Here is a 22,710-nt window from a genome sequence, read left to right as displayed (position 1 = left end):
GTCCTTCCAGGTGAGGCGATACTTCACCTGTGAACATGAACGTCGATTTCTCAAACTTCCATTAGTGTCTCCACACCCCCCCCTCACCAATTCCCATACCCTCGTTCCTCACGAGAATGATCCCAGTAATAAAAGGGTTAATGTCAGAGGAGTATTTGCTGGCTCTGGGCCTGTACTCACTGGAGTTTAGAAGACGGGGGGGGGGGGGGGGAATCTCATTGAAACCTGTTGAATATTGAAAGCAACACACAGGTCCTGCTAAAGGGTTTTGGCCCAAAATTGATGCTGCCTGGCCTGCTGAGTTCCTCCAGCATTTTGTGTGTGTTGCTTGCATTTCCAACATCTGCAGACTTTCTCTTGTTTCCCTTTGCAAAGTAAATTAATTAAACTGGCATTTTCATTTTCTTTGATCTTCCCTAAATTTTCTCTCCACATCTTCTCCAAAATATGTTTAGCCACTTCCGTCTGTAGATTCTTCACTACATAATCACCAATGATTCATTCAGGATAATATTTCCTTCCTTACACAGAAAAGTCAGTGTATTCTCAAGAATAATGTGGGAATAAAAGAATTCGAAACAGAAATAGGTTTATTATCACCAGCTGTGTCGTGAAATTTGTTAACTTAGCAGCTGCAGTGCAATGCAATACATAATATACTTTGTAGAAGAATCAAAATAATAATCAATACATTAATTACAGTATACATATAATGAAGTGATTAAAAATCATGTAAAAACACTAATAGTATATATTTAAAAAGTGAGGTAATGTTCACCGGATCAATGTCCATTTAGAAATCGGATGCGTTATGTGTGATGAACAAACCAGATGGAAATGGGGTCCAGCGCTGATCCCCACCCCCTGGAACTATGCTGCTAATGAGAGAGAGAGATGAAGAACAGAGGTAAAGGTGAGAGAGAGAGAGAGAGAGAGAGAGAGAGAGAGAGAGAGAGAGAGGACTGATTTATGTATTATGGCTTCTTCACTGATGGAAAGGTAAACAATCTTTTGCTGCAAGGACACTTCTTTGCTCGTTAACATTCTTGCTGGGACAGCAGGGAGTGGCTTAGTTTGATGGTCATGGACATGTTAAGTTGATGGATGGCTGATACCCCATCAATGGGGATAAAAGACGGGACTGCGGAGATACAGACAGACACACCAGTGGACACTGAAAGAGTGTTGTTCACCCAAAGGAAGGTGGGGGCCTGGAGGATCAGTTCAGGAGAATCAGTCCAGAGCACGGTGGATGAAGGCAGACTGGTGGGGACTTGTGAGTGTGTCCACCCTTGCCTGGGTGACGAGTCCATCACTGAAGAACGGTCTAGCCTGGAACAGAAGGGTCATAACCAGTGACCCCAACTGTACAACGGAACAAGAAGACGACGGAAGGTTTGCCTGCTGCAGCTGCTCATCTCTTGCTCGCGCGCTCTCTCTCTCTCTCTACACAAGTGCAACACAACACCAACTACCTCGACTTAAAACTGAACTGAACTGAACTCTGCGTTATCTTAAGACTACTCATTTACCCCTAGACTTTGATAGAGCTTGGTTTTGATTCTTATTCCTGCACTTCTGTATTTATCATTGCTAACCTGTTTTATATGTATATTTGCATTCTTGATACTGAATTGCTTAGTTTACTAATAAACACCTTTAGTTATAGTACCACCAGACTCCAACGTACCATTCCCTTTCTGCTGGTTTAGTAACCCGGTCATGGGGTATGAGACAAATTGGGGGCTCATCTGGGATTTGAATTACAAATTGGGAGGTTGCTGATTTGATCGGGGTAAACTCCCTTATCTGATTTGGTTGTGTGGAAAGACAAAAAGGAGAAATGCAGAAATGGATGTTGAGGGATTTCTGTTAAGACCAGACCCCGCGGGCTTATGGAAAGCTAAAAAGGGTGAGTTGTGGGGAGTTGTTAATGCATTGCAACTCAAGGCACAGACAGGTATGACGATGGTGGAACTCCGAATGATAATAGTGGAGCACTATATTTCTATGAAGCATTTTAGTGAGAAGGAGGTAGAAATGTTTCCTCTAGAGATCCAGTTGCATCTGGAAGAGATGAGGCTAGAGAGAATTAAGTTAGAGGCTGCAGAAAGGGAAAGGAAGAGACAATTCGAGAGGAAGATGTGGCAGCTGGAAGGTCCAGTGTTGGACACTGATGATTTATGTAGCTTGAAGGAGCTGGTTGTTGTTGAGGAATTTGAGAAGTGTGTTCCCGATGATGTAAGGGCATTCCGAGAGGAAAAGGATGCCGCTACCTTGAGGGAGTCTTCTGGGTTAGCAGACGAGGTTGTTTTAACCCACGGATGAGTTTACTCCGGATGGGAATTGCCCAGAGAGTAACTGGGAGGATCAGGGGAACTTGGAATTTGAAAAGGGGACTGGTATTGAAAGCCTAGAAGAGGCAGATGTCCCATTTGCCTGTGTTCAGGTTGTTGAGGTACCTGTGGATTCACAGGGTACTGAGCCTTGTGTTGAGACTCAGGAAAGGTCTGAGCTATCTGACTTGGTTAAAAAGGAATGCAGTCCTTTTGTGTCAGATGGATTTGGTTCAGTGAGTAAGGGGTTAACCCTGGCACCAGTGGAAAGTGAGAATTCTCCGTCACTTGTGTTAGGTGTTCTAAAAGTTAGTGATGAGATGAAAGCTGGTGATGTGAATATTATTGAAGATAAAGGGAGAAGTATTGTTCCTGAACTTTTGAATAAGGAAAATTTAAAGTCTGGATTGATTTTAGAAGTAGTAACCATGCTGAAGGGTCAGTGGTCTGTTAACAAGGTGCCTGCTAGTCTGTTACAGTTTGCTTTGAAATTTAAAGATAAACAACGTTGTGATGTTGTTCAAGTTTGTGACTTGGAGAGGCAAAACTTAAAATGTTGTTTTGACCAAGAGGGACCACCTGCGGGTGTTATTATAAGAACTAATAGACTTAAAGATCTTGAAGATAAAACTAATGACTTGCTTAAAATTAATGAGTTGTTTGGAAGTTCAGCAAATGGGGTTAGTCTGGAAAACATTAGTGATAAGCTAGCCCCTGTGCAGGGAGTCTGTGTTGGTCTATTCCAAGCTGGTGAGTACACTTATCACGTGAAGGTTAAGTGTTCTGTGTCGAAGTGGAAAAGAGATAATGGTTGACAAAACACCACTTTGAATAACAAGATCTGGTTCTGCAGGAATTTGATTTTTTTTGTAACAAAGCATGTGAATAATAAAGACAATGTCATGGTAGATTGATCAACTGAATGTTAAGTTTAAAAGTGAAATATAGATTAGTATTTGTATACACTTTTGTAATGTGTTACATGGTAATCACATATGTATTGGTTTAAACTCTGTAATATACACCTAAGTTTAAAAAAAACACTATTCCACTGTAGAAAAAGAATTACTGTCACTTATCCTGGCGTTACAGCATTTTGAGATTTACATTTGTCCAGCACAGAAACCATTGATAGTTCATACTGATTGCAACCCCTTGGTATTTTTGACTAACATGAAGAATAAAAATAGGCCGTTATTAAGTTGGAGTCTGATGTTACAAGAATTCAATATTAAAATACAACATGTAAAGGGGACTGACAATATAATTGCTGATTGTTTATCCAGGTGTTAGATATGAAAGTATATCTGTGTTACTCTGGTAGTTGATGACCACTTCTGTATTATATTAGACTCTGTAACGTGCCTTACTATTGAATTCCCCCCCCCCCCCGTAAAAATTCTTTGAAGGGTGGGGGTGTTATGTGTGATGAACAAACCAGATAGAAATGGGGCCCAGCGCTGATCCCCCCCCCCCCCCCCCGGGAACTATGCTGCTAATGAGAGAGAGAGATGAAGAACAGAGGTAAAGGCATCTGCTACAGATAAGAGAGAGAGAGAGAGAGACGACTGATTTATGTATTATGGCTTCTTCACTGATGGAAAGGTAAACAATCTTTTGCTGCAAGGACACTTCTTTGCTCATTAACATTCTTGCTGGGACAGCAGGGAGTGGCTTAGTTTGATGGACATGGACATGTTAAGTTGATGGATGGCTGATACCCCGTCAATGGGGATAAAAGACGGGTCTGCGGAGACACAGACAGACACACCAGTGGACACTGAAAGAGTGTTGTGCACCCACAGGAAGGTGGGGGCCTGGAGGATCGGCCCGAAGCACGGTGGATGAAGGCAGACTGATGGGCTCTTGTGTGTGTGTCCGCCCTTGCCTGGGTGACGAGTCCATCACTGAAGAACGGTCTAGCCTGGAACGGAAGGGTCATAATCGGTGACCCCAACTGTACAACGGAACAAGAAGACGACGGAAGGTTTGCCTGCTGCAGCTGCTCATCTCTTGCTCGCGTGCTCTCTCTCTCTCTCTCTCTCTCTACACAAGTGCAACACAACACCAACTACCTCGACTTAAAACTGAACTGAACTCTGCGTTATCTTAAGACTACTCATTTACCCCTAGACTTTGTTAGAGCTTGGTTTTGATTCTTATTCCTGCACTTCTGTATTTATCATTGCTAACCTGTTTTATATGTATATTTGCATTTTTGATACTGAATTGCTTAGTTTACTAATAAACACCTTTAGTTATAGTACCACCAGACTCCAACGTATCATTCCATTTCTGCTGGTTTAGTAACCCGGTCACGGGGTACGTGACAGATGGCAGTGGGGAAGAAGCCGTTCCTGAATCACTGAGTGTGCGCCTTCAGATTTCTGTACCTCCTGCCTGATGGTAACAGTGAGAAAAAGGCATGCCCTGGGTGCTGGGGGTCCTTAATAATGGACGCTGCCCTTCTGTGACACCGCTCCTTGAAGATGTCCTGGTACCCAAGATAGAGCTGACTAAATTTACAACCCTCTGCAGCTTCTTTTGGTCCTGTTCAGTAGCACCGACACCACCTCCCCATACCAGACAGTGAAGCAGCCTGTCAGAATGTTCTCCATGGTACATCTACAGAAGATTTTGAGCATTGTTGATATACCAAATGTCTTGAAACTCCTAATGAAGTATAGTCCCTGTCTTGCCCTCTTTGTAGCTGCATCGATGTGTTGGGACCAGGTTAGGTCCTCAGAAATCTTGACACCCAGGAGCTCGAAACTGCTCGCTCTCTCAAGTGAGTATGGAACTTAAAAACTCACAATGAAAAACCAAGTCTTAATTCTTGTTATCAGAACCCAAATATACTTTGCACTTGCTCGTACACTCTCCAGTTATAGCCGCAGAGTACATCATACAATTACTTTTGCTTTATAGAACCAAACTTTATAGTCATTGCTCAAGACAAGAAGATTGCAGTGCTACCCCAGTCTGTGCAGAACAGATATTTACAATGGCTGTGGCTTTTTAAAAATCCCATATTTACATGCAACAAGAGACTTCAATTGTCCATAACTCTCATAGGCCATTATTCAGCTGCACAACAGCCCTTGGGAAGAAGCTGTTTTTCAGCCTTTGTGTCTTGGCTAAGATGTTTCTATATCTCCTACCAGCTGACAAAAAAAAAGATCAGACAGTGTCCAGGATGGGATGGGTTTTTAATGGTGTCTTTAATAATAATAAATATCAAATGACAGGCTCAGAGTTGGAGACCTCTCCCCAAAAACAGAGGGGCTCCTTGTGACAATACAACACCAGGTGGTTAACAGAAAAAATATCACAAATACTTAATAAAAGACTAACAAATTCAAGGTGATAAATATAGAAAATGGCAAAGAAAGCCAGAAACAATCCAGCACATTACAGGATCCTGCAGAAGTTTAATTCAATCTGATTACTTACACAGACACAATAAAGTGGTAAACATCATTCACCAAAATCTTGCTTTGAAATACAATCTAACAAAAGAAATCATACCTACTATAAATACAAGCCTGCTCCACTTCTAGAGTTGGAGTCCCACAAATTACATTACAACCAATCTGTTATTACAAATAGGTCAATAATAACCACCCAGATATAATAATACAGGATAAACAATTCAACCGCCAGGAGTAAGATATGTTAAAGTGCCGGGGTTAGGACTCAATGTATGTAAGTAAACTACTTAAGAACTTTTTAAAAGCTATTATTAATGCTTTTTGAGAGGGTGATTTTAGATGCATATCATATTTTTACTGAGTTAAGTATTGTATGTAATTAGTTTTGCTACAGTAAGTGTATGGGACATTGGAAAAAATGTTGAATTTCCCCATGGGGATGAATAAAGTATCTATCTATCTATCTAAGAACAACTTACTTAATAGATATAGCCATTCCAAACACACATAACTTACAGAAATCAGTAAGTGAAAAACACCAGAAATATGCTGAATTAAAAGAGGAAATTGAAAGATGATGGAACATGAACAGGGTATACATAGTCCCAATGGTATTATCTACAACTGGCATCATCCCAAAGTCATTACACAATAGCATCAAACGATTTGGCCTACACAGCAATATTAACGTAAATCTTCAGAAACCCACAATACTAAACACCACTGAAATAGTCTGAAAGTTCCTAGCAGTTGAGAAATGAGTGTGTTTGGCTACGCCTATACCTCAGGTTTTACCAGCTTGAGCTGAGAAATAATAAATAGAAATAATAATAATCCCGCTTGAGGTCTCAGGTCTTCTTCCACCAGTTTCTTAAATTTAAATAATCTCCCTCAAAAGATAATTGGCAGGTCAGTTTTGTTGAATTATGCTCCTAAACTGTGGAATTCAATACTGTACCTAAAACTTTAAGGGGTACAGACTTAGTTGACACTTTTAAACACCAGCTTAAAGCATATTTATTTAACTATGCTTTTACCTAAAATCTTTTTGTCTTTTATTTTCCTGTTTTCACTTGTAAACCACTTTGAACTACATTGTCTGTATGAAAAGAACTTGATAACTAAGTCATTATTATATTGGCAGTGGTTTTTCTGAAGGTGAAAAGGTAGCAAGATTGGTAAAGAAAATGTGAGTATTTTTACCCTCCAGCCACATACCAGTGCGAGTATCCTAACCAGCTGCATTGTGTGGTACGCAAAACGCAACGCATCAGATCGCAGGACCTGGCAACGATTGTGAGGACTGCTAAAATCATCATTGAGGTCTCTCACTCCCATCCATTCAGGACTTACAGTATACCAGAGGCACTGCATACACAGCGCCACCAGCATTGTCAAATACTCCTCCCATCCTTCCCATCTCCTGCTATAATGCTGCCGGACAACACACATGCACACCCGTTCTGAATGCCCTGACACCACCCACCTCCACAACTCACAGACACACTCTCGTCCTGCACTGGTCTCCTTTTGTCTTTTATTGCTGCTGTTTCACACATTTATACGATTGTTTGTTTTACTATAATCGTGTCAGTAGCATTCTACTGTCTTATGAAAACATGCACCTCACACTTTACGTCAACCCATCAACCAGGCCATGCCAATCAGGGGCTGTGGTAATATTATTTCGGGACTCCATGCTGGATCCTAACCATGTGTGCTGTGTGTAACTATATTTATTTAATTAGAGATGCAGCATGGAACAAGCCCTCCTGGCCCTTCGCCTAGCAATCCACCATTTTAACCTCGGTCTAATCACAGGACAATTTACAATGTCTAATTATCCAACTAACCAGCACATCTTTAGACTGTGGGACGAAACTGGAGCACCCGGAGGAGACCCATACAGTCACAGGGAGAAATGTACAAACTTCTTACAGATGGCGCCAGAATTGAACTTTGATGTACTATGTTTTGTATCTTGGCCCCTGAGGAATGATGTTTCATTTAGTTGTATATATGTCTAGTTCCTTAAGGATGTCATAGCCAGGGCTGATAACGGGGATAAGCTCTCACTACCTATTGTAGTCCCAATGGTGTCTGCCTCAAATAGCCTCTGACAACCAAGTCCAGCTCCTGGCTTTCACGTGTGGCTTATCTACTAAGCCCAGTGGAACCGTTTCTACTGACAGGAGAAGGGACAAAGGCAGGTTACAGGCACCTTAAAACTAGTCGCTTTGGGCAGATGGGGCTCTTCAGCCGTAGCTAGTAGTTCATCTAGGAGAAGGAAAGCTCTGATATCAAACCACCACTGCCTTACAGCTACACCCACTCATGGGGAAAGCTTCGGTAGTAAAACCAAAGGGAAAAATCCAGAGCCAGAGTCCCTAAGACAGTCTTACGTTGAGTCCAATACTGACTGGCGACTCCTGCAATGCTGCTGGTGCCAAATTGTATCAGTCTCTGCTGTTCCTTTGGGTTCATCAGTTTGTGGAGGGGGGAGTCTGCTTGGGCAACAGCTTGCTCTCCATATTGCACTGCCCAGGCTTTCATATCTAAACAGCTAGGATGCAATATCCATGGTCAACCCTGACCAACGGAGGCTGAAGGATATATGAATATGGTGAATGACAAATAACCTTGAATTGAACCTGTAGTTGAACCTGAAGATACCATAGCACTGATAATTATTCTGCCACAAAGTAATTGAAGTAAGAGTTTCCAGCCAAAGCAAGTTCCTAAATTTGCGGAGTCCACCTGTCCAAAATGTTAGTCACATTTGGACAGATCTTGACACTGTCAACTTATCATTAAGCTTCTAAATATGGCTCATCATGTTTACAGACAAGTCAATATATGAGTCAGAGATGGCCGAATATTAACAAGATTGTAAGCGAATAACTGTCAACATCCTTCATCTAGATGCAAATTGTCGACCAACATCTAAAATAATATCAGTTACAGCATTTCAAAGATAAAGGATAAGTACATATATAGGAAAGGTGTTTACAAGGGTATGGGCTATAAAATGTAGGAGTAGAATTAGGCCATTTGGCCCATCCAGTCAGCTTCACCATTCAATCATGGCTGATTTATTTTCCTTTTCAACCCCATTCTTCTCTCTTGACCCATTACTTATTGAGAACCTATCAACCACCTCTTAAAAAACACCCTCCCTATATCCACTCTATAGAGATCTTTCAATATTCAAATCACAAACAAGAGAGATTCTGCAGATGCTGGAAATCCAAGCAACATGCACAAAATGCTGGAGGAACTCAGCAGGCCAGGCAGCATCTATGGTAAAAAAGTGTAGTTGATGTTTTGGACCGAGACCCTTCAGCAAAACCTGTGTGTTGCTTTCAATAGTTAATAGGTTTCAACAAGATTCCCCCTCAATCTTCTAAACTCCAGTAAGTACAGGCCCAGAGCCAGCAAAAGCTCCTCTTACATTAACCCTTTCATTACTGGGATCATTCTCGTGAACGTCCTCTGGAACTTCTCAAATGCTAGCACATCCTTTCTTAGGTATTGGACTCAAAACTGCTCAAAGTACACTAAACGTGGTCTGACAAATGCCTCAGGATAAGCTCACGCAAATGGGCTAGTGGTTCATGCAACACTATTACAACTTGGGACGTTGGAGACTGGAGTTCAATTCCAGCGCTGTCTGTAAGAAATTTGCACGTCGACCCCATGACTGCGTAGGTTTCCTCCCACAGTCCAAAGATAAGCCAGCTAGCAGGTTAATTTATCATTGTAAACTGTCCTGCAATTAGGGTAGGGTTAAATCAGTGAGTTGTGCAGTGCTGCTTGTTGGACTAGAAAGGCCTGTTCCACGATGTATCTCTAAATAAATAAGTAAAATAGCCGGTACCTTGGTCAGTATGGTTATGTGCTATATTATTCTATAACTTGATGACAGTACCTTTCCCTCCACAGATGCTGCCTGGCCCACTGAATTTCTACATCTGTCTGTTGCCTCTGCCCAGGGGATCTACACAACAGCTCTATGGGCATCTCCAAACCCACAAAAACTGAAGTGGAAGTCAGTTGACCCTGATCCGATGTGATTGCCCAAGAAGAAAAAATCTTATGTATGAACAACTGCACCTGCGTCAGCTTTCAGCAGAGGAGGTAGATTAGAGGAAGCACAGGAACAAAACAAACGTCTTGAGATAATTTGTTAGTTATCTGATAAGTTGAGGAATACACTCAGCAGCCACTTTATTAGGTACATCTGTACACCCGCTCTTTATTACAAATATCTAATCAGCCAATCATGTGGCAGGAACTCAATGCATAAAAGCATGCAGACATGGCATGCAGAGATTCAATTGTTATTTAAAACCAACATCAGAATTGGGGAAGCAAATGTGATTTTGACCTTGGAGTGATTGTTGGTCCCAGACAATGTGGTTTGAGTGTCTCAGAAATTGCTGATCTCCTGGGAATTTCAGGCACAACCGTCTCTAGTTTCCAGAGAACAGTGCAAACAATAAAAAGTATCCAGTGAGTAGCAATTCTGTGGGTGAAAATGCCTTAATGATAATAATAATGGTCAGTGGAGAGCCAGACTAGATCAAGCTAACAGGAAAGCAACAGCAGCTCAAATAACCACATGTTACAACAGAGGTGTGCAAAAGAACATCTCTGAGCCTTGAAGTGGATGGGCCACAGCAGCAGAAGACCACAAACATACACCCAGTGGCTACACTATTAGGTAAAGGAGGTTCCCAATAAAATGGCCACTGAGTGTATGTAGAAGTAGTCTAAACACAATATTGAATTTGATTAGATACCTAGATTAGGTAAGGCTTATGAACCTATTGAATATTGAGAGACCTAGATACCTATCAAATAATGAAAGGTCTAGATAGAATGGATGTGGAGAAGATGTTTCCAAAATGGCCAGAGGATACAGCCTCAGAATAGAAGCATGTCCTTTTAGAACAGAGATGAGGAGGAATTTCTTTAGCCAGAGGGTGGTGAATCTATGGAAATCATTGCCGCAGAATGCTTTGGAGGTCAAGTCATTGGGTATATTTAAAGTGGAGGTCGATAGGTTCTTGATTAGTCAGGGTGAAGGGAGAAGGCACAAGAATGGGCTTGGGGGGGGGAATAAAAAAAATCAGCCATGTTTGAATAGCGGAGCAGACTCGAATGGCGGAACAGACTTAAATGGCCTATTTCTGCTCCTATGCCTTAAATTAAGGTCCACCTTTTATAGAATCACAGAGCTAATCACACCCATGCCCAGTCTCTTGAGGCATCCAGCCAATTAATCCCACTCCTCGTATAATTTTCTTTCCATGTATATTTTCAAGCATCAACTACAGAGCAGGACATGGATTATAATGCTACAATCCCACCAGACAGTTTCTAGTTTGTGATGTTGCCTCTTCAGCGTATGAAAGTGGAATACAGAATACAAAGATCAGAACAAACGAGGAGAGGTCTTACACAGTGAGTGGTAGGGCATTAAGGAGTGTACAGAGGAATCTGGGAAGACAATCCACAATTCCTTGAATGTGGTGTCACCAGTAGGGTCATAAAGAGAGATTTTAGCACTTTGGCCTTCATTAATCAATACAGGAGATGGCATATTATATTGAAAGACATTGGTGAGGCTGAATAATATTGTGTCCAGCTTTGGTCAGCTATCTAGCAAAGATTGTAAATAAGATTGAAAGAGTGCAAAGAAAATTTACAAGAATGTTGCCATGTCTTGAGTTATAGGGAGGGGTTGAATAGGTTAAGACATTTTTCCCTAAAATGTAGAAGATTGACAGAAGATTTGATAGAAGTATACAAAATTACGAGGGGTATCATCATCACTATGTACATGTCTTTGACCATGATTATTCTTGACATATTTTTCTACAGAAGTGGTCCACCATTGCCTTCTTCTGGGCAAGGTCTTTACAAGACAGGTGACCCCAGTCATTAATGAATGAATTGATTTTATTTCTTATATCCTTCACAAATCTTTACTCTTCATGTCTCTGTCTAAATGTGCAATGTGCAATCATAGTAATTTATAATAATTTATAATAAATAGAACAGTCAATGTAATATAGACTACACTCAAGTCATCCTGAGTTCATCAGTCTGATGGCCTGCTGGAAGCTGTCCCGGAACCCGTTTGTCCTGGCTTTTATACTGCGGTGCTGTTTCCCAGATGGTAGCAGCTGGAATACATTGTGGTTGGGGTGACTCGGGTCCCCAATGATCCTTCAGGCCCTTTTCTCACACCTGTCTCTGTAAGTGTCCTGAATCATGGGATGTTCACAACTACAGACGTGCTGGGCTGTCCGCACCACTCTCTGCAGAGTCCTGAGATTAAGGGAGGTACAGTTCCCATACCAGGCAGTGATGCAGCCAGTCAGGATGCTCTCAATTGTGCCCCGTAGAAAGTTCTTAGGATCTGGGGGCCCATAACCAAACTTCCTCAACTGTAAGAGGTGAAAGACGTGCTGTTCTCAATACTCTGCAGAGCTTGTCTGCCTGGCGTCAGTGGTTGCATAGCCAGGATTTGTGATATGTACCAGCTTCTCAAACAACCATCCATCACCTTGTCCCATGGCTTCTTGGGACCCTGATTAGGGGCTAAGCAGGTGCTACAACTTGCCCAAGGGTGACTTGCAAGCTAGCAGAGGGAAGGAGTGCCTTAACCTCCTTTGGTATAGACATGTCTCCACCCTGCCAGTTATACGAGGGGTTTAGACAGCGTAAATGCAAGCAGACTTTTCCACTGAGGTTGGGTGAGACTACAACCAGAGTTCATGGGGTGAGGGTGAAAGGTAAAATATTTAAGGGGAACATGAGCGGGAGCATCTTCACAGAAGTGGAATACAAAGATCACCCTGAATGGAATGTTACCTTTCACTTGGGCTTTTATCATTTCTGCGATCTTCTGGGTCAGGATGGGAACAGCTTCTGGATCATAAAGCTTGTTGGTTAGCTCCTCCTTCAGCACAGTGTTGATCTTCCCTTTAACAATAGCCGGCTTGAACCTATTGACAGCAATGTTGTCTATTAGCAAATTCCATCCAAAACCTTTTGTGTCCTGGACTGCCTTATTTATACAGGGAAGGTATTTCCCTTTCCTGAGTGGCACAGTAGTACCGTGATTAGTGTAATGCTATTATAGTACCAGTGACCCAGGTTCAATTCCCGACGCTGTCCGGGAGGAGTTTGTACATTCTCCCCGTGACTGTGAGGCTTCCAGTTTCCTCCCACAGTCCAAAGGTGTACAACTTAGTAGGTTACATTGGCAGGAAATTGTTGGGCTGGAAGTGCCTGTTAGCTTGCTATATCTCATCATTAATAAAAAATAAGTTCACTGCAAAAGCATTAAGCATTTTCAGTGTACACAGCATTGGGGGTTGTCCCTATAATCCTCATGTTTTTTCAGAAACTTCTGGGTCCAACAACAATCCATCACCTTCCATAAATAGAATCACAGAGGCTATATTTCATTGGGAGTATGTCACCAAAGACTCCAGCAAATTTCTATAGAGGTACTGGAGAGATCATTCCAACTGGTTGCAATACCATCTGGTATGGGAGAGGCCACTGCACAGGATTGAAAAAGCTGCAGAAAGTTGTAAACTCAGCCAGCTCTACCACAGGCAATAGCTTTCCCAGTATTGAGGACAGCTTCAAAAGGAGATGCCTCAAAAAGGTGGCATCCATCATTAAGGACTTCAATCACTCAGGACATGCCCTCTACTTATTGCTGCCATCAGGGAGTAGGTACAGGAGCCTGAAGAGAAACACTCAGTATTTCAGAAACAACTTCTTCCCCTCTGGCATCAGGTTTCTGAACAGACAGTAAGTCCATGAACACTACCTCACTATTTTATATTAAACCTAATTCTGAAACTGAATCAACAATGGTGAATACTGGAAAACATTAATAGGACATGAGATAACGGTGGGATTGAAAAAGAGCTTTCAGCTCAGGTGGACGACCCACCATCAGAAATTAGAAATTGTGTTTGAAAAGTTTTTAAAAGCAGGCAGAGCTTTGGCAAAGACAACAAAAATCACTTGGAAAATAAGGGGTCTGAATGGCTTGATTGTGTTAACTAATCACTGCAGTCTAGCAACTTTATGACCACCTTAATCACTTTGCACAAATAGGAACTTAAGAGGCATAGAGGCTTACAGCACAGAAACAGGCTTTTCATCTAGTCCATGCAAAACTGTTTATTCTGCCTCATCCCATCAACTGGCAACTAGACCACAGCACTCTATACCCCCTCCCATCCTTGTACTTACCCAAACATTGGCTCATTCCACAATCTCACCACCCTCTGAGTGAAAGAGATCCCCCTCATATTCCCCTTAAAGATTTCACATTTCACCCTTAATCTATGACCTCTAGCTCACCCAACCTCAGTGGAAAAAGCCTGCTTGCATTTATCCTATCTATGCCCCTCATAATTTTGTAAACCTCTATAAAATATCCTCTCACTTTCCTATGCTCTAAGGAATAAACTCCTGATCTATTCAACCTTTTCCTGTAACACAGGTGTTTAAGGCCCAGCAACATCCTTGTAAACTTTCTCTACACTCTTTTGATTTTATTGACATCTTTCCTATATGTAGGTGACCAATACTGTACACAGTACTCTAAATTAGGGCTCAGCAAAGCATCCTATACTCAATACTTTGATTTATGAAGGCCAGTGTACCCACAACTCTCTTTACCACCCTATCTAACTGGGATTCTAGATCTGCATTCTCAGATGCCTCTGTTCTACCGCACTCCTCATGGCAATCACAGACATTGTGATTGTGTTCAAGTTCAAATTTATTGTCATCTGACTGTATATATATACAAACAATGTTCCTCTGGACCACGGTGCACCCACACAACATATAGCACACACAGCACATAAATCAAAATATAACCTAAAATAAGTTAATAAAATAAAATTCAAAATTCAGCACCAGTCAACAGCTCTCTGTCCTAGTGATGGCAGGGTATCCATTAGTCTCACAGTCCAAGGGAAGAAGCTGTTAACCAGTCTTGCAGACCTAGTCCTGATGTTCCTGTACCTCCTTCCTGAAAGTAGTAGGTCAAAGCTTTTAGATCTCATATTTAATTACTTGAATTTAAATTCAAATATTTACCCCAAATCAATAGCCCAGACCTCTGGGATCTAGTCTAGTTAGCAGGGTGCCACAGTGGTGCAGCAGGCTCACAGCCCTGATGACATGGGTCAATACTGCCCTCTGCTGTTGTCTGTGTAGAATCTACAACATTGATGAACTTTTATTAATCCCTTTATTTCAACCACACATCAACTTGTAGAAGAATAATTAGAATCAGGTTTATTATCACCGGCATGTGTCATGAAATTTGTTAACTTAGCAGCAGTAGTACAAAATATAGAAGAAAAAATAAATAAAGTAATAAATTGCAGTATATGTAGAATAGATTAAAAATTGTGCAAAAGCAGAAAAAGATATTTTAAAAATGAGGTAGTGTTCATGGGTTCAATGTCCATTAAGCAATTGTATGGCAGAGGGGTAGAAGCTGTCCCTGAATCACTGAGTGTGCGCCTTCAGGCTTCTGTATCTCCTACCTGATGGCAACAGTGAGAAAAGGGCATGCCCTGGGTGCTGGGGGTCCTTAATAATGGACACTGCCTTTCTGTGACACCGCTCCTTGAAGGCGTCACGGGTACTTTGTAGGCTAGTACCCAAGGTGGAGCCGACTAAACTTACACCCTCTGCAGCTTCTTTCGGTCTTGTGCAGTAGTGCCCCCCTCCCCATAGCAGACAGTGATGCAGCCTGTCAGAATGCTCTCCACGGTACATCTACAGAAGTTTTTGAGTGTTGTTGTTGACATATCAAATCTCTTCAAACTCCTACTGAAATATAGTCACTGTCTTGCCTTCTTTAATGCTGCATAGATATGTCTGGACCAGGTTAGGTCATCAGAGATCTTGACACCCAGGAACTTGAAACTGCTCACTCTCTCCACGTGGATTGGTAGGCGCTCCTTCATCTTACCCTTCCTGAAGTCTACCATCAGCTCCTTCATCTTATTGACGTTGAGTGCAAGGTTGTTGCTGCGACAACACTCCACTAGTTGGTATATCTCACTCCAGTACACCTGAGATTCTACTAATAATGGTTGTATCATCAGTAGATTTGCAGATGGTACTTGAGCTATGCCTAGCCACACAGTCATGGGTACAGAGCGAGTAGAGCAGTGGGCTAAGCACACACCCCTGAAGTGCAGCAGTGTTGATTATCAGTGAGGAGGATATTATAGAACCATAGAACATTACAGCACAGAAACAGGCCTTTTGGCCCTTCTTGGCTATGCCGAACCATTTTTCTGCCTAGTCCCACTGATCTGCACCCAAACCATATCCCTCTCATCCATGTACCTGTCCAAGTTTTTCTTAAATGTCAAAAGTGAGCCCGCATTCACCACTTCATCTGGCAGCTCATTCCACACTCCCACCACTCTCTGAGTGAAGAAACCCCCCCCCCAATGTCCCCTTTAAACTTTTCCCCCTTCACCCTTAACCCATGACCTCTGGGTTTTTTTCTCCCTTGGCCTCAGTGGAAAAAGCCTGCTTGCATTCACTCTATCTATACCCATCATAATTTTATACACCTCTATCAAATCTCCCCTCATTCTCCTATGCTCCAGGGAATAAAGTCCTAACCTATTCAACCTTTCTCTGTAACTCAGTTTCTCAAGTCCCGGCAACATCCTTGTAAACCTTCTCTGCACTCTTTCAACCTTATTAATATCCTTCCTGTAATTAGGTGACCAAAACTGCACACTGGTGATATTATCACCAATCCGCACAGACTGTGGTCTTCCGGTTAGGAAGTCGAGAATTCAATTGCTGAGGGAGGTACAGACGCCCAGGTTCTGTAATAATCAGTCGGGATTATGGAATGATGGTGTTAAGCGCTGAGCCATAGTCGATGAACAGCATCCTGACGTAGGTGTTTGTATTGTCCAAGTGGTCTAAGGCCCTGTGAACAGCCACTGAGTTTACATCTGCTGTTAACCAATGGTGATGACAGTTGTAGAAATACTTCCAAACTAGTAAAGCTCTAACATTCGAAAATCCTGTCCAACACTAACTGCTACGCTATGTGCCGCCTATCATCTAGGGCTCCCACCACACACGCTATGCACTCCTCTCACTGCTGCCATCAGGACCCACACCACCAGGTTATTAGCCCTCAACCATTGGGCCCTTGAACCAGATGGGATAACTTCACTCACCCCGACACTGAACTGTTCCCACAACCTATAAGCTCACTTTCAAGGACTCTTCATCTCATGTTCTTGATAGCTAATGTTTATTTATAATTTATGATTATTTTGTTTGTTTTATTTTCTTTTTCCTATTTGTAGTTTGTTGTTCTTTGCACCTTGGTTGTTTGCCCATCTTTGTTGTGTGCAGCTTTTCATTGAGCTTCATTGTATTTACTGTGAATGCCTGTACATGGTGACATACATGTACTTTGATAATAAATTTACTTTACACTAGCACAGACAAAACTTCAAAATTTTCAATCGGGAACTGGGCGGCACATAGCGTAGCAGTTAGTGTTACGCAATTACAGTGCCACCGATCCAGGTTCAATTCCCACCACTGTCCATAAGGAGTTTGTACATTCTCCCCATGACCACATGGGTTTCCTCTGGGTGCTCCGGTTTCCTCCCACATTCCAAAGGAATACAGGTTATTAGGTTAATTGGTCACATGGGTGTAAGTGGATGACGCAGACTCATTGGGACAGAAGGGCCTGTTACTGTGCTCCATCTCTAAATAAATTTATAAACAAATAAACTTGCTAAATTCTAGGGAGCATAAACCTGCTTTCTGTTGACTACCTTGGTCACCTGAAAAGGGATGTTAAAATGTTTAATACAAAAATATTTTTAATACAGTTCAGGGCTGGGGGAAAAAAACTTGTCATCAATGCTCTTTTATGCCTGCTGTATGTCCCAGAAGGCCTTATGACATGCAAAATATGCTGAAAGAACTCAGCAGGTCAGGCAGCATCTATGGAGAGAAAGGAAATGTGTTGTTATGTGGCAACAGAATATGCAATACATAATAATAAAATCTGTGAATTACAGTATGTACATATAAATATAGTTGAATAAGTAGTGCAAAAAATGTAGTGAGGTAGTGTTCATGGGTTCAATGTCCATTCAGAAATTTGATGGCAGGGAAAAAAACTGTTCTTCATCGAGTGTACCCTGATGGTAGCAATGAGAAGAGGGCATTTCCTGGGTGATGGGGGTCCTCAATCTGCCTGTCAGGAAGGGCAGGCAGATGATAGGACAAAATTGCAGCCAGCAGGGTGAGTATCAGTATATTAGGGATGCAGAATCAAAAAGGGTAGTAAATATAGTACTCAAAGAGTTATGCCTCAATGCACTGAGTATAAGAACTAAGGTGGATGATCCTGTTGCAATATTGATTATATTAGATTAAACTTTATTGCCATTGTGCCTAGTACAGATACAAAGCCAATGAAATGCAATAGTGTTATTTACAAAATAACTGCGAATAAAAAGTGCTACAGCACACAAATATAAAAGTACTGAGACAGTACAATATGGGTGCAATACTGCTTAGCGCTGTGATACGAGGTTCAGCAGGGTCACAGCCTCAGGGAAGAAGCTCTTCCTGTGCCTGCTGGTGTGGGAGTGGAGGCTCCTGTAGCGCCTACCGGATGGGAGGACAGTAAACAATCCATGGTTAGGGTGAGATGCATCCTTGATAATGCTTTTCACCCTGCCCAGGCAGCGTTTATGGTAGATGTTCTCAATGGTGGGGAATTGGGTGCTGATAATCCACTGGGCAGTTTCCACCACACGCTGGAGTGCTTTGCGGTCTGATACGGGACAATTGCCATACCACACTGAGATGCAGTTGGTGAGTATGCTCTCAGTGGTACAGCGGTAAAAGTCCGTCAGTATCCTGGGACAGAGGTGAGCTTTCCTGATGCTCCGCAGGAAATAAAGGCACTGTGGCGCCTTTTTGATCAGGATGGAGGAGTTCAGGGACCAGGTGAGATCATCAGAAATGTGGACGCCAAGGAATTTGAAGTTTGATACATGCTCCACTGCAGCTCCGTTGATGTAGATGGGGACATGAAGGTGGCTCCTAGCATGCCTGAAGTCCACAATGGTCTCCTGGGTGTTAAGGGCCAGGTTGTTGTCAGCACACCACGCGGACAGGTGCTGGACCTCGTCCCTGTAGGCCGTCTCGTCATCCCCTCTGATCAGGCCAACCACCATGATGTCATCTGCGAACTTGATTATGGAGTTAGAACCATGCACAGGAACGCAGTCATAGGTGAAAAGGGAGTACAGAAGAGGACTCAGCACACAGCCTTGAGGCACGCCGGTATTCAGGGTGAGAATGCAGGAGGAGAGGTTGTCTAATTTAACAGATTGGGGTTTGTTAGTCAGAAAGTCCAAGATCCAATTGCAGAGGGATGAGTTGATACCAAGCTGGCAAAGTTTGGCGATCAGCTTGGAGGGAATCACAGTATTGAATGCCGAACTAAAATCAATGAACAGCATTCTGACGCAAGACTTGGGGCTGTCCAGGTGAGTCAGGGCAGAGTGAAGTGCCCTGCAGATGGTCCTCTGTTGACCCGTTGGTGCGATAGACAATTGATGGGGGTCCAGGGTAGTGGGCAGACAGGATTTCAGATGTGATAGAACCAGCCTCTCAAAGCACTTTGCAATGATGGGGGTGAGTGCAACTGGGCAGAAGTCATTCAGGCTCGTGGCAGTGGAATGCTTCGGCACTGGCACGATCATGACAACTGCCTGGGCCAGGGACAGACTGAAAATGTCCGTGAAGACCCCGGCTAACTGCCCTGCACAGACTCTGAGCACACGGCCAGGTATTCTATCTGGACCAGCTGCCTTCCGTACATTCACCCTGCTCAGAGTGGCGCAAACGTCGGAGGTGGAAAGTGAGAGAGGCAGTTCACCAGGTGGAAGGTCCGCTTTGAGGGTGACCTCCTTGTTCTCTCAGTCAAAGCGAGTGTAGAAGTAATTGAGCTCATTAGAGAGGAAAGCAGAGCTGGAAGGGGGCTAGGGGCTAGGTGGTTTGAAGTCTGTAATAATCTGTATGCCACGCCACATGCACCAGGGGTCCGAGGAGTTGAAATGCTCCTTGATTCTCTGTTTGCATGTGTGTTTAGCCTGAGAGATTCCCCTCCTCAGGTTGGCCCTGGCTGAGCTATAAGCCTCCCAGTCTCCAGACCTGAAGGCTGAATCTCTGGCTTTGAGCAGAAGGTGAACCTCTCCGTTCATCCATGGTTTCTGATTGGGGAAAACTTTTATTTGTTGTTGTGATGTCACTATCTACACACTTGTTGATGTGCTCAAGGACAGAGCTGGTATACAAGTCAATGTTAATCTGAGAGTCTGTGGTGGCATGGGCAGCAAACTCACTCCAGTCTGTGTGCTGGAATTGGTGCTGAGGAACAGAGTCAGCACCCTCCAGCCAGATGTTAATAGTCTTCATTGTGGGTTTCACACATTTAAAGACTGGGCTATACTTGGGAAACAGAAACAATGAAAGATGGTTGGACTATCCCAGGTGGGGGAGGGTAGTGGCTTTGTAAGCGTCAGCCACATTTGTGAACGTTTTATTTCCCCTTGTGGTGCATGATGCTGTGGCCATCACTAAATCATGGCTGAAGGATGGTTGCAGTTGGGAGCTGAATGTCCAAGGTTACACATTGTTATTTTTGCCCTTATTTTCATTGCCTTCTTTTCTGAATCTCCATTTGTCTCTTTTTTTTTACCATTTTTTGTTGGAATTGTAGTTTGAAGGAAGAGGTTCCCAGTCCGAAGCAATATCCAGTTGTCAGGAGTGGGAAATATGATCTATAATTCCTAATTCTTGCTTTTAACACTCAACATCTTGCTTCCCGTAAAACAATGCTGTGGAATCCAGTATCATCTTTGCCATGGCTTTATAATCCTAATGTCCAATACCGTTATATTCTTACTTTTTAAGTAGACTGTTCAAATGCACAGATTTTGATAAGTTTCTCTTTTGTTAGCTCTTATCCCAATCTTGCTGAGATTGCTTATTTTGATGACCAGTCCTATTATAGGACTGCTTGCCTTGACCTATTCATTCTGCTTCCCTTTCCTGTAATTTTCATCAAGTACCAATCTTTCCTTTCTAGTGTTGCCCTAATACACAACTAAACTGCTGATTTGAGTGCACAATTAGTTAAAAATATTTGCAGTGTGTTTTTCTGGGGGAAATAGCATATTGGTGCTTTTGAAGCATTTCAATTTATTTTTGAACACAACTTGATAACTTACAGCCAATATTGCAGCCAAAAGTCCAACTGACTCTCCTTATTTTGCACAATGTGGTATATAGATGGAAATATTCTCTCCTCTCAAAATAAAGGTGTACACTCAGTGGCCATTTTCTTAGATACACCTGTACACCTTGTTAATTCAAATAACCATGTGCCACCATATTAATGCGTATAAGCATGCGGACATAGTTAAGCGTTTCAGTTGTTCAGGCCAGCGAAACATCAGAATGAGGAAGAAATGTAATCCAAGTGACTGACCATGCAATGATTGTTGGTTCAAGTGTTTTGAGTATCTCAGAAGCTTCTAATCTCCTAGGATTTTCACGCACTACAGTCTCGAGATGGCACAAAAACAAAACAAAAATCTAGTGAGTGGCAGTCTGTGGGAGAAAATGCCTTGTTAATGATGGTGATCAGAGAATGCCAGGATGATTCAAGCTGACAGGAAGGTGACAGTAACTCAGATAACCACGTGTTACAACAGTGAAGAAGCTCATCTCTGAATGCACAACACACTGCACCTTGAAGTGGATAAATGTGCAGACTATTTTCTAAACAGGGAGAAAATCCAGGAATCTGAGATGCAGAGGGACTTGGGAGTCCTTGTGCAGAACACCCTGAAGGTTAACTTCCAGGTTGAGTCAGTGGTGAGGAAGAGCAAGGAAGTGACACTGAGGCTTTATGAGGCACTGGTGAGGCCTCAACTTGAGTATTGTGAACAGTTTTGGGCCCTTCATCTTAGAAAAGATGAGCTAGCATTGCAGAGGGTCCAGAGGAGGTTCACAAGGATGATTCCAGGAATGAAAGGGTTATTTACGAGGATCTCCCAGTGGCCACACATTTTAATTCCACGTCCCATTCCCATTCTGATATGTCTATCCGTGGCCTCCTCTATTGTCAAAATGAATCCAAACTCAGGTTGGAGGAACAACACCTTATATACCGGCTGGGTAGCCTCCAACCTGATGGCAAGAACATTGACTTCTCTAACTTCCGTTAATGCCCCTCCTCCCCTTTTTACCCCATCCCTGACATATTTAGTTGTTTTCCTGTTCTCCATCTCCCTCTGGTGCTCCCCACCCCCCCTTTCTTTCTCCTGAGGCTTCCCGTCCCATGATCCTTTCCCTTCTCCAGTTCTGTATCACTTTCGCCAATCACCTTTCCAGCTCTTAGCTTCATCCCACCCCCTCCGGTCTTCTCCTAACATTTCGCATTTCCCCATCCCCCCCCCCCCCCCCCCCCCACCACTACTTTCAAATCTCTTACTATCTTTCCTTTCAGTTAGCCCTGACGAAGGGTCTCGGCCCGAAACATCGACAGCGCTTCTCCCTATAGATGCTGCCTGGCTTGCTGTGTTCCATCAGCATTTTGTGTGTGTTGTTGTTTGAATTTCCAGCATCTGCAGATTTCCTTGTGTTTGCTCTTACGAGGAACGTTTGATGGCTCTGGGTCTGTACTCGCTGGAATTCAGAAGGATAAGGAAGGCTCTCATTGAAACCTGTTGAATATTGAAAGGCCTAGACAGAATAGATATGGAAAGATGTTACCCATGGTGGGAGAATCTAGGACAAGA

At 42.8% G+C, this 22,710-nt stretch overlaps 1 protein-coding gene across 1 annotated transcript in view; it reads right to left on the bottom strand.

The window, feature by feature from the left end:
• LOC140725784 (dynein light chain Tctex-type protein 2B-like) overlaps positions 1-22,710 on the bottom strand; it is a 70,029-nt gene that overhangs the window by 37,280 nt on the left and 10,039 nt on the right. Inside the window, exon 2 of the mRNA XM_073041689.1 lies at positions 12,650-12,783. Coding sequence (XP_072897790.1) covers positions 12,650-12,783 — 134 coding nt within the window. The remainder of the gene's footprint in view (positions 1-12,649; positions 12,784-22,710) is intronic.

This window comes from Hemitrygon akajei, chromosome 3 (assembly GCF_048418815.1).
Source record: "Hemitrygon akajei chromosome 3, sHemAka1.3, whole genome shotgun sequence".
In the NCBI taxonomy this organism is placed as follows: Eukaryota; Metazoa; Chordata; class Chondrichthyes; order Myliobatiformes; family Dasyatidae; genus Hemitrygon; species Hemitrygon akajei.
Note: the sequence above shows the minus strand (reverse complement) of the source record. Positions and strands in the feature narration are given on the sequence as shown.